Source organism: Rattus norvegicus, chromosome 17, assembly GCF_036323735.1.
Source record: "Rattus norvegicus strain BN/NHsdMcwi chromosome 17, GRCr8, whole genome shotgun sequence".
Taxonomy (NCBI): Eukaryota; Metazoa; Chordata; class Mammalia; order Rodentia; family Muridae; genus Rattus; species Rattus norvegicus.
The window spans coordinates 83,836,529-83,848,660 of NC_086035.1; the positions used below are offsets into that span (position 1 = coordinate 83,836,529).

Here is a 12,132-nt window from a genome sequence, read left to right on the forward strand (position 1 = left end):
CCTGCCACTAGTATGTATTCCCTCCAGTACTCCGGGCTTAACACCTTTTAATTCTATGTTTTATCTTTGCTGCCCTGTTACCTTCTGGGCAGCTCCCCCATTGGGCTGCATTCCTCATCTACCTACATTTTGGATGATTTTTCTTCTGTAGCTCCTAAAGCCATTCCCTCTGCCTCTGAATCATGGCAAATCTGCCTCTTCCTCTCTTTCCTCTCTGTCCTAAGCCTGGGAAACCTAAAAGTCCCATGTCCATCCTGCCCAGCCATTGGCTAGTGGCATCTTTATTTACCAATTGGAACCAATTTGGGGCAAGGTCCCTAGTGTCTTATGTGCATACACTCGTGTAAGCAGTTTTGGGGACCAAAATTAACATCATAACACAAGCAGCATTAGGCCAAACCCACTTCACTTATATATTTCAAAGATGTTTTCTTTTATCAGATTTCTCTTCTTTCTTCTTTCACCTTTGTATAATTTTTCTGTACAGTCATTTAAACCGTTAATTTGAAGTACGTATCAATATATGGCTCTTAAGTTACATGAGCGTAAATAAGAAATGAATATTTAAAAGGCATCTATGTGTAAAATATGATAGACAGGGAAACTTAGTGTATACAATTCCTTCAAAAGTATATGAAGAGTTTATAAAATCACATTGTTATTTTAGAACATTATAAAGTCACTCTTACAGTCCTCTTTGCATGTCAACTGATGTTTATATTTGTCTAAGCTCTCTCCATATACTGCTATGCAGCCTAGGAGCTTCTTACTCTGATCATTTTAACACTAACTGAAGTGTCTTGTCATTGGGATCACCACAGTGACAATTTCAAATGTATTGATATCAACTGTCTGATATGTACAATGTCTTTCTTTATACCCCACATTCTGTCTGAATATAAAATATTTAAATGATCACAGTGAACACAGAGAATGAAGGGTAATGTTATTTCTAGACATGTGGAAATACTGACCACATAATACGCCCTTGCCTGCAGTGTGGAGAATTCCTTTTATTTGCAAACCTTGCTCCCATAGTCTTTTCTAGATGAAGAGGCCAATCAAGTATAATGGGTAGTTTCCTATGAAAAAAAACTTGTAGCAGAGATTGCTTTCCTTTTATTACTATAAATATTGGTCTTCCTTCAAATAAATGGGAGTATTTTAGGAATATTAGTTAGCAATATGTTGTGGAATTTGCATAAGTAAACTAATAAAAATAGAGTTTATGAAGAAATTCCTATAAAGTGTTTCTTTTCAGGTTAGGTACCTGGCATACCCTGACCCCCCGTCCCCTGCTAACTATCTAAAGACCATCCAAAGATAAAAAGGCATTAAATGTATATTAACATAACAGTACATGATAGGGTTACTTTATGCTCCTCTGAAAATAATTCAAAAGCACCCTCAATTACACCACACAGCACAATCTTTGACTACATTTTCAATACCGTGTTATAAATTCTGTTTTTATTTGTTTTATTTGTTGTTTAAGAATTTTACATATCAGGACAATATTTACACAGTTTCCCCCACCTTCTCCTATATATCTCCTTCCATGTACCAACAACTCTCCTTCAAAATCATTCACTGGGCATTGCAATCTGTGATCAATTCTCTTCCCCATTTGGCCAGCTGTAGATGAAATGACACATTTACAAGATAAGCCCTGCACCCATCATGCTCAGGGAGCATCATTCGAGAAGGGACAGAGAGTTTGTAAGAGCCACTACACCGTAATGTTTGTTGTGAGGTAGCATCTTCTTTTTATTTCAAGAATCTGCACTCAGGAAAATTTAATAATATCGTTACCTCAGTGAGTCCTGCACAATGACACTGCCATTTGGCATGGCAGCATAGATGAGAGAACTCTCACAAGGTCAAGGAAGAGCTAGAGGCAGTGGAAGGCTGCTGAAAGAAAAAGAATCAGTTTTCTCTGAAGTTATGCCCCAGATAGGTTACCCAAGGTTAGACCTAAAAACATGTACATATGAACAGCAGAAACAGACCCTGCTAAGCTATCATTTTAGTTGGATAAATATCTACTCTTCTCTTATTTGATGACATGTGCTGCAACCCAGATTATTCTGACCAATAATGGTCTCCCATTTCTGGTGTCTTCAACTGTAGAACATGTGAGAATATCTTTCACTTCACATATTTCTCAACCAGCTCAATGGCAATATTTATCAGTTGGCTGACCAAAGAGTTGGATTATGACAGTATGTGTGCAAGGTTGGCTCACTAAGTAATCTATCTTTTAAATTTCCTTATCTTTAAAGATTATTTCTTTTCTTAGGATTTTGAAGTCTCTTTCTTTAAATTTATTTGTGCCTGATATACCTACTTTTCCATAGAAACCATATATATCATTCAATTCACTGGACCTCAGAATACTGTCTTCCAGTCCCTCCATATCTTTTCACTTATATATTGCTAAAGAAAATACGCCTTATTTAAAGATTTAGTGTTGTTGTCATATTTTAAATAATTAAAAGAGTGTTTACTGTTCAAAGTCAAAACGTCATTTACCCATGGAGTAATTATATAGATTCATATTCATATGTTGAAAAAATAAGCCCAGTTGCATAGACTTGCATATTAGAGTGTTCATATACTATGCTGGGTTCACAATAAGTTCTCACTGGAGCTGACCACAATATTGTAACAATGATTCTATACTTAAATTCTTGACTAAGATCTTAGATTACCTCCCCTTCCTTCTCCAAGCTTGCACAATCTCATTCCATTAGTAGTTAGTTGGGGAAGTCGTGCAAGTTTTAACTGAAGACGTTTTACAACTTTAGCAGCATAAAGGTGACCCAAAGGTAATAGAAATGCACTAAGGTGGAATCTACAAAACTTTTGTCTTTTCATTCATAAAAATACAACCTAAAATTGGGTAATTTACATAAACTCAGGCACACCAGCCTATAGTCATTTATGTAAGAAAAAATTATTTATCAGCTTAATTATATTGTTGAAGATGATTTAAAATAGTTTTATAATTTAAAAATACTGCGAAGCTATGATATATATTTATCAATATATCTATAACAATGGAAATTTAAAACTATGAATACTTGGAAGATTCTATGAACATCTACTGAGTCCCTCTAACAGAACAAATACAACTTCAGTTATCATAAACTGCACTTAGTACTTACAACTAAATGTGAATGATGTGTTAGTCCCAGTAGAACACAGTGGAGGCTTCTGCTCCACTAGAGGGCGGAGTGTGGAAAAAGCTGCAGATATCGGTTACTAAAGCGGAAATAATCCAGACTCGAACCGTTCTTACAGGAGATGAAGTCAGTAATGTCAGACCTAGGAGAAAGATGACCAAGACAAGAGCACAAGAAAACAGGTTGTTTCTGTGAGTCCGTGGTTCAGCAGCACACTATTCAGGACCCACAAAGGAAAAGTCTGCAGGTGGAGAGGAGATATTTGTGAGAAGAACGGGGGGCACAGAGTATGTGCTGTAAACTGTGAAGCATTTCGGCAGAGGACATTAACTGCAGAACTCAAGGACAAGGCCTTATAAAATGAGACTGATCCAACAACAAGAAAGGATATTTGACCCACAAACTAGAGTTTTAATATATGGAGACAAAAATGATCAGCCTTTAAACGGCTAAAAGATATAACCTGCCCCTTTACTCTGAATTATTAGCTTTCAATAGATTCTAGGAGAGAAGAAGTCACTGCTCTTAGTCCTGTACTCACTTCGGAGCCCATCAGGCTTCTGTGGATATTTACGAACCTATTGGCATGCAGACTGCCCAGATAATGGCCGAGGGTCACAGATCAGGGTAGAATAAGTTAGGCAGTACTGGTAGGAAGATGTGTGCAGTGGTCTGTGTGCAGAACTTCTTTAAAACAAATTAATTTAATGAAAATGCGGGGGTTGAGTGATGCAATGAATGAAGATGGAAGGAAAGACAGGTAGCTGTCCACATGTCCACCTTGGGTAGTTGTTAAAAATCACTAATTTAACATGTGAAATCTATGCAGCAACCGTCTGTCTTAAACCATAATGACAACAGTGAATCAATGCTGGTTTTGTTTTGTTTTGTTTTTCCATAGATGAGGAAACCACTGATACTTGTTCAGACGCGACAGACTTTTTGTGCCAGGACAAGAAGTGCATTGCATCCCACCTTGTTTGTGACTACAAACCCGACTGCGCGGACAGCTCTGATGAAGCTCACTGTGGTGAGTACATCTGCCTGCCACTATGGCGTCTGATAAGTTCATGCCTTCTCTAGTGGCATAGATGGATTGAAAAAATGTTCTTATGGGGGCTTGAGGTGGCTCAGAACATAAATCACTTCCCAAGTGTTAGAACCTGAGGATGACTCCTCAGAATGCACATACACTTGACCGTTACAGCCCATGTCTGTACCCTTATCGTTCCTAAGGGAAGATAGGAGGCAAAGACAGAAGAGTTCTCAGAAATAGGCAGGCGGGCTAATTAAAATGCATAGGAGAAAAGAAAACGGGGGACCCTGATTCGAACATGTAAAATGAAAACCATGGACACCCATGGATGCCCTCTGACCTCTTCACAAGTGCCATGGAATATGCAGAATCACACACACACACACACACACACACATGAATATATGCCCTATTATAAATATGTGACAAAGAATACTACTAATAATAGTATTGTTATTGCCATTCAAGAAGTTAAATCTAGACTGCCATTTTGTCCAACTTTTCTATAAGAATATCCAAAAAGCAACCCTCTCATCCACTTTAATTTTTTTTTATTTTTTTTTATTATTTTTTTTTATTAACTTGAGTATTTCTTATATACATTTCAAGTGTTATTCCCTTTCCCGGTTTCCGGGCAAAATCCCCCTCCCCCCTCCCCTTCCTTATGGGTGTTCCCCTCCCAACCCTCCCCCCATTGCCGCCCTCCCCCCACCAGTCTAGTTCACTGGGGGTTCAGTCTTAGCAGGACCCAGGGCTTCCCCTTCCACTGGTGCTCTTACTAGGATATTCATTGCTACCTATGGGGTCAGAGTCCAGGGTCAGTCCATATATAGTCTTTAGGTAGTGGCTTAGTCCCTGGAAGCTCTGGTTGCTTGACATTGTTGTACTTTTGGGGTCTCGAGCCCCTTCAAGCTCTTCCAGTTCTTTCTCTGATTCCTTCAACGGGGGACCTATTCTCAGTTCAGTGGTTTGCTGCTGGCATTCGCCTCTGTATTTGCTGTATTCTGGCTGTGTCTCTCAGGAGCGATCTACATCCGGCTCCTGTCGGTCTGCACTTCTTTGCTTCATCCATCTTGTCTAATTGGGTGGCTGTATATGTATGGGCCACATGTGGGGCAGGCTCTGATTGGGTGTTCCGTCAGTCTCTGTTTTAATTTTTGCCTCTCCCTTCCCTGCCAAGGGTATTCTTTTTCCTCATTTAAAGAAGGAGTGAAGCATTCACATTTTGATCATCCGTCTTGAGTTTCGTTTGTTCTAGGGATCTAGGGTAGTTCAAGCATTTGGGCTAATAGCCACTTATCAATGAGTGCATGCCATGTATGTCTTTCTGTGATTGGGTTAGCTCACTCAGGATGATATTTTCCAGTTCCAACCATTTGCCTACGAATTTCATAGACTCGTTGTTTTTGATAGCTGAGTAATATTCCATTGTGTAGATGTACCACATTTTCTGTATCCATTCCTCTGTTGAAGGGCATCTCGGTTCTTTCCATTTTCTGGCTATTATAAATAAGGCTGCGATGAACATAGTAGAGCACGTGTCTCTTTTATATGTTGAGGCATCTTTTGGGTATATGCCAAGAGAGGTATAGCTGGATCCTCAGGCAGTTCAATGTCCAATTTTCTGAGGAACCTCCAGACTGATTTCCAGAATGGTTTTACCAGTCTGCAATCCCACCAACAATGGAGGAGTGTTCCTCTTTCTCCACATCCTCGCCAGCATCTGCTGTCACCTGAGTTTTTGATCTTAGCCATTCTCACTGGTGTGAGGTGAAATCTCAGGGTTGTTTTGATTTGCATTTCCCTTATGACTAAAGATGTTGAACATTTCTTTAGGTGTTTCTCAGCCATTCGGCATTCCTCAGCTGTGAATTCTTTGTTTAGCTCTGAACCCCATTTTTTAATAGGGTTATTTGTTTCCCTGCGGTCTAACTTCTTGAGTTCTTTGTATATTTTGGATATAAGGCCTCTATCTGTTGTAGGATTGGTAAAGATCTTTTCCCAATCTGTTGGTTGCCGTTTTGTCCTAACCACCGTGTCCTTTGCCTTACAGAAGCTTTGCAGTTTTATGAGATCCCATTTGTCGATTCTTGATCTTAGAGCATAAGCCATTGGTGTTTTGTTCAGGAAATTTTTTCCAGTGCCCATGTGTTCCAGATGCTTCCCTAGTTTTTCTTCTATTAGTTTGAGTGTGTCTGGTTTGATGTGGAGGTCCTTGATCCAATTGGACTTAAGCTTTGTACAGGGTGATAAGCATGGATCGATCTGCATTCTTCTACATGTTGCCCTCCAGTTGAACCAGCACCATTTGCTGAAAATGCTATCTTTTTTCCATTGGATGGTTTTGGCTCCTTTGTCAAAAATCAAGTGACCATAGGTGTGTGGGTTCATTTCTGGGTCTTCAATTCTATTCCATTGGTCTATCTGTCTGTCTCTGTACCAATACCATGCAGTTTTTATCACTATTGCTCTGTAATACTGCTTGAGTTCAGGGATAGTGATTCCCCCTGAAGTCCTTTTATTGTTGAGGATAGCTTTAGCTATCCTGGGTTTTTTGTTATTCCAGATGAATTTGCAAATTGTTCTGTCTAACTCTTTGAAGAATTGGATTGGTATTTTGATGGGGATTGCATTGAATCTGTAGATTGCTTTTGGTAAAATGGCCATTTTTACTATATTAATCCTGCCAATCCATGAGCATGGGAGATCTTTCCATCTTCTGAGGTCTTCTTCAATTTCTTTCCTCAGTGTCTTGAAGTTCTTATTGTACAGATCTTTTACTTGCTTGGTTAAAGTCACACCGAGGTACTTTATATTATTTGGGTCTATTATGAAGGGTGTCGTTTCCCTAATTTCTTTCTCGGCTTGTTTCTCTTTTGTATAGAGGAAGGCAACTGATTTATTTGAGTTAATTTTATACCCAGCCACTTTGCTGAAGTTGTTTATCAGCTTTAGTAGTTCTCTGGTGGAACTTTTGGGATCACTTAAATATACTATCATGTCATCTGCAAATAGTGATATTTTGACTTCTTCTTTTCCGATCTGTATCCCCTTGATCTCCTTTTGTTGTCTGATTGCTCTGGCTAGAACTTCAAGAACTATATTGAATAAGTAGGGAGAGAGTGGGCAGCCTTGTCTAGTCCCTGATTTTAGTGGGATTGCTTCAAGTTTCTCTCCATTTAGTTTAATGTTAGCAACTGGTTTGCTGTATATGGCTTTTACTATGTTTAGGTATGGGCTTTGAATTCCTATTCTTTCCAGGACTTTTATCATGAAGGGGTGTTGAATTTTGTCAAATGCTTTCTCAGCATCTAATGAAATGATCATGTGGTTTTGTTCTTTCAGTTTGTTTATATGATGGATCACGTTGATGGTTTTCCGTATATTAAACCATCCCTGCATGCCTGGGATGAAGCCTACTTGATCATGGTGGATGATTGTTTTAATGTGCTCTTGAATTCGGTTTGCCAGAATTTTATTGAGTATTTTTGCGTCGATATTCATAAGGGAAATTGGTCTGAAGTTCTCTTTCTTTGTTGTGTCTTTGTGTGGTTTAGGTATAAGAGTAATTGTGGCTTCGTAGAAGGGATTCGGTAGGGCTCCATCTGTTTCAATTTTGTGGAATAGTTTGGATAATATTGGTATGAGGTCTTCTATGAAGGTTTGATAGAATTCTGCACTAAACCCGTCTGGACCTGGGATCTTTTTGGTTGGAAGACCTTTAATGACTGCTTCTATTTCCTTAGGAGTTATGGGGTTGTTTAACTGGTTTATCTGTTCCTGATTTAACTTCGATACCTGGTATCTGTCTAGGAAATTGTCCATTTCCTGAAGATTTTCAAATTTTGTTGAATATAGGTTTTTATACTAAGATCTGATGATTTTTTGAATTTCCTCTGAATCTGTAGTTATGTCTCCCTTTTCATTTCTAATTTTGTTAATTTGAACGCACTCTCTGTGTCCTCTCGTTAGTCTGGCTAAGGGTTTATCTATCTTGTTGATTTTCTCAAAGAACCAACTTTTGGTTCTGTTGACTCTTTCTATGGTCCTTTTTGTTTCTACTTGGTTGATTTCAGCTCTGAGTTTGATTATTTCCTGCCTTCTACTCCTCCTGGGTGTATTTGCTTCTTTTTGTTCTAGAGCTTTTAGGTGTGCTGTCAAGCTGCTGACATATGCTCTTTCCTGTTTCTTTCTGCAGGCACTCAGCGCTATGAGTTTTCCTCTTAGCACAGCTTTCATTGTGTCCCATAAGTTTGGGTATGTTGTATCTTCATTTTCATTAAATTCTAAAAAGTTTTTAATTTCTTTCTTTATTTCTTCCTTGACCAGGTTATCATTGAGTAGAGCATTGTTCAATTTCCACGTATATGTGGGCATTCTTCCCTTATTGTTATTGAAGACCAGTTTTAGGCCGTGGTGGTCCGATAGCATGCATGGGATTATCTCTATCTTTCTGTACCTGTTGAGGCCCGTTTTTTGACCAATTATATGGTCAATTTTGGAGAAAGTACCATGAGGAGCTGAGAAGAAGGTATATCCTTTTGCTTTAGGATAGAATGTTCTATAAATATCCGTTAAGTCCATTTGGCTCATGACTTCTCTTAGTCTGTCGACATCACTGTTTAATTTCTGTTTCCATGATCTGTCCATTGATGAGAGTGGGGTGTTGAAGTCTCCCACTATCATTGTGTGAGGTGCAATGTGTGTTTTGAGCTTTAGTAAGGTTTCTTTTACGTATGTAGGTGCCCTTGTATTTGGGGCATAGATATTTAGGATTGAGAGTTCATCTTGGTGGATTTTTCCTTTGATGAATATGAAGTGTCCTTCCTTATCTTTTTTGATGACTTTTAGTTGGAAATTGATTTTATTTGATATTAGAATGGCTACTCCAGCTTGCTTCTTCTGACCATTTGCTTGGAAAGTTGTTTTCCAGCCTTTCACTCTGAGGTAGTGTCTGTCTTTGTCTCTGAGGTGTGTTTCCTGTAGGCAGCAGAATGCAGGGTCCTCATTGCGAATCCAGTTTGTTAATCTATGTCTTTTTATTGGGGAGTTGAGGCCATTGATATTGAGAGATATTAAGGAATAGTGATTATTGCTTCCCTTTATATTCATATTTGGATGTGAGGTTATGTTTGTGTGCTTTCATTCTCTTTGTTTTGTTGCCAAGACGATTAGTTTCTTGCTTCTTCTAGGGTATAGCTTGCCTCCTTATGTTGGGCTTTACCATTTGTTATCCTTTGTAGTGCTGGATTTGTAGAAAGATATTGTGTAAATTTGGTTTTGTCATGGAATATCTTGGTTTCTCCATCAATGTTAATTGAGAGTTTTGCTGGATACAGTAACCTGGGCTGGCATTTGTGTTCTCTTAGGGTCTGTATGACATCAGTCCAGGATCTTCTGGCCTTCATAGTTTCTGGCGAGAAGTCTGGTGTGATTCTGATAGGTCTCCCTTTATATGTTACTTGACCTTTTTCCCTTACTGCTTTTAATATTCTTTCTTTATTTTGTGCGTTTGGTGTTTTGACAATTATGTGACGGGAGGTGTTTCTTTTCTGGTCCAATCTATTGGGAGTTCTGTAGGCTTCTTGTATGTCTATGGGTATCTCTTTTTTTAGGTTAGGGAAGTTTTCTTCTATGATTTTGTTGAAGATATTTACTGGTCCTTTGAGCTGGGAGTCTTCACTCTCTTCTATACCTATTATCCTTAGGTTTGATCTTCTCATTGAGTCCTGGATTTCCTGTATGTTTTGGACCAGTAGCTTTTTCCGCTTTACATTATCTTTGACAGTTGAGTCAATGATTTCTATGGAATCTTCTGCTCCTGAGATTCTCTCTTCCATCTCTTGTATTCTGTTGGTGAAGCTTGTATCTACAGCTCCTTGTCTCTTCTTTTGGTTTTCTATATCCAGGGTTGTTTCCATGTGTTCTTTCTTGATTGCTTCTATTTCCATTTTTAATTCCTTCAACTGTTTGATTGTGTTTTCCTGGAATTCTTTCAGGGATTTTTGCGATTCCTCTCTGTAAGCTTTTACTTGTTTATTAATGTTTTCCTGTGCTTCCCTAAGTGTGTTCATGTCTTTCTTGAAGTCCTCCAGCATCATGATCAAATATGATTTTGAAACTAGATCTTGCTTTTCTGGTGTGTTTGGATATTCCATGTTTGTTTTGGTGGGAGAATTGGGCTCCGATGATGGCATGTAGTCTTGGTTTCTGTTGCTTGGGTTCCTGCGCTTGCCTCTCGCCATCAGATTATCTCTAATGTTACTTTGTTCTGCTATTTCTGACAGTGGCTAGACTGTCCTATAAGCCTGTGTGTCAGGAGTGCTGTAGACCTGTTTTCCTCTCTTTCAGTCAGTTATGGGGACAGAGTGTTCTGCTTTCGGGCGTGTAGTTTTTCCTCTCTACAGGTCTTCAGCTGTTCCTGTGGGCCTGTGTCTTGAGTTCACCAGGCAGCTTTCTTGCAGCAGAAAATTTGGTCTTACCTGTGGTCCCGAGGCTCAGGTTCGCTCGTGGGGTGCTGCCCACGGGCTCTCTGCAGCGGCAGCAACCAGGAAGACCTGTGCCGCCCCTTCCGGGAACTTCAGTGCACCAGGGTTCCAGATGGTCTTTGGCTTTTCCTCTGGCGTCCGAGGTGTGTGTGCAGGGAGCAGTCTCTTCTGGTTTCCCAGGCTTGTCTGCCTCTCTGAAGGTTTAGCTCTCCCTCCCACGGGATTTGGGTGCAGAGAACTGTTTATCTGGTCTGTTTCCTTCTGATTCTGGTGGTGTCTCAGGCACAGGGGTCCTGCCGCTCCTGGGCCCTCCCCCACGGGAGCCCAGAGGCCTTATACAGTTTCCTCTTGGGCCAGGGATGTGGGCAGGGGTGAGCAGAGTTGGTGGTCTCTTCCGCTCTGCAGCCTCAGGAGTGCCCACCTGACCAGGCGGTTGGGTCTCTCTCTCACCGGGTCTGGGAGCAGAGAGCTGCTGCGGGCCGGGATCCGCGGGTGTGGGACTTCCGGTAAACACAGAACGTGCCTGGTCCTAGAGAAATTCTGTTTTCCTGTGTCCCAAGCTCACCAGGCAGCTTTCTTGCAGCAGAAAATTTGGTCTTACCTGTGGTCCCGAGGCTCAGGTTCGCTCGTGGGGTGCTGCCCACGGGCTCTCTGCAGCGGCAGCCCACTTTAATTTTTAATGAAAATTCCATGAAATCATATTATAAGACATCACCATCATATGTGCTTGTAGAACTGTCAGAGAAGTAAGAAGTACAAATTAATAAACTAGCTGTCTATGTTATGTATTAGCTTTATCAGCAATATTTCTTTTACCATCCCTCCTTCAAATGTGGTTGGTTTATTGATAAAATAGAAAAGAAACCTGAAAGTAAAAAGTAAGCACAATTTTTTATTAATTTTGTTGCATTAGCTATGATACTATGAGATTCACTTCATTTTCTAAATTCAACTCCTTGAAGTATGAAAAATAAAACGAGTTTGTAATTTAAAAGTAAAAGATGTGTTACACACTTCTTACTGAACCAAATCCCACCACCTTTTCTGTGGAAGAGGTGCTTGAAAATAGCACAGATCGGTGCTGAATCACCATGCCTTTACCTTCTGGGACTTTAGAATATCAGGCTTGTATTTCTATCTGCCTCCAAAGAGTTGGTTCCACACTAATTGGGAATGAAGTCAGGGCCTCGTGCAGGCTATGCAGAAACTCTACCATTGACCTTGAGCTTCAGCTCATCCACATAACAATATAGGATGCTTATAGCAATTGTAGTTTGTCACACATGAGCTACCCTCAAACTAGTGGGCCAGACAACACCTTCATATTTGGTCCCTTGGTGAGTTGACAATTCAACTTGGCAGTTTGACCCTTGAATAACTGGTGTGACTTTGAGGGACTGGAAAATCAAATCTATGATGGTTT

At 39.9% G+C, this 12,132-nt stretch overlaps 1 protein-coding gene across 1 annotated transcript in view; it reads left to right on the plus strand.

The window, feature by feature from the left end:
* Malrd1 (MAM and LDL receptor class A domain containing 1) overlaps positions 1-12,132 on the plus strand; it is a 712,187-nt gene that overhangs the window by 509,157 nt on the left and 190,898 nt on the right. Inside the window, exon 29 of the mRNA NM_001287618.3 lies at positions 4,087-4,215. Within this exon, the coding sequence (NP_001274547.3) occupies positions 4,087-4,215 (129 nt within the window). The remainder of the gene's footprint in view (positions 1-4,086; positions 4,216-12,132) is intronic.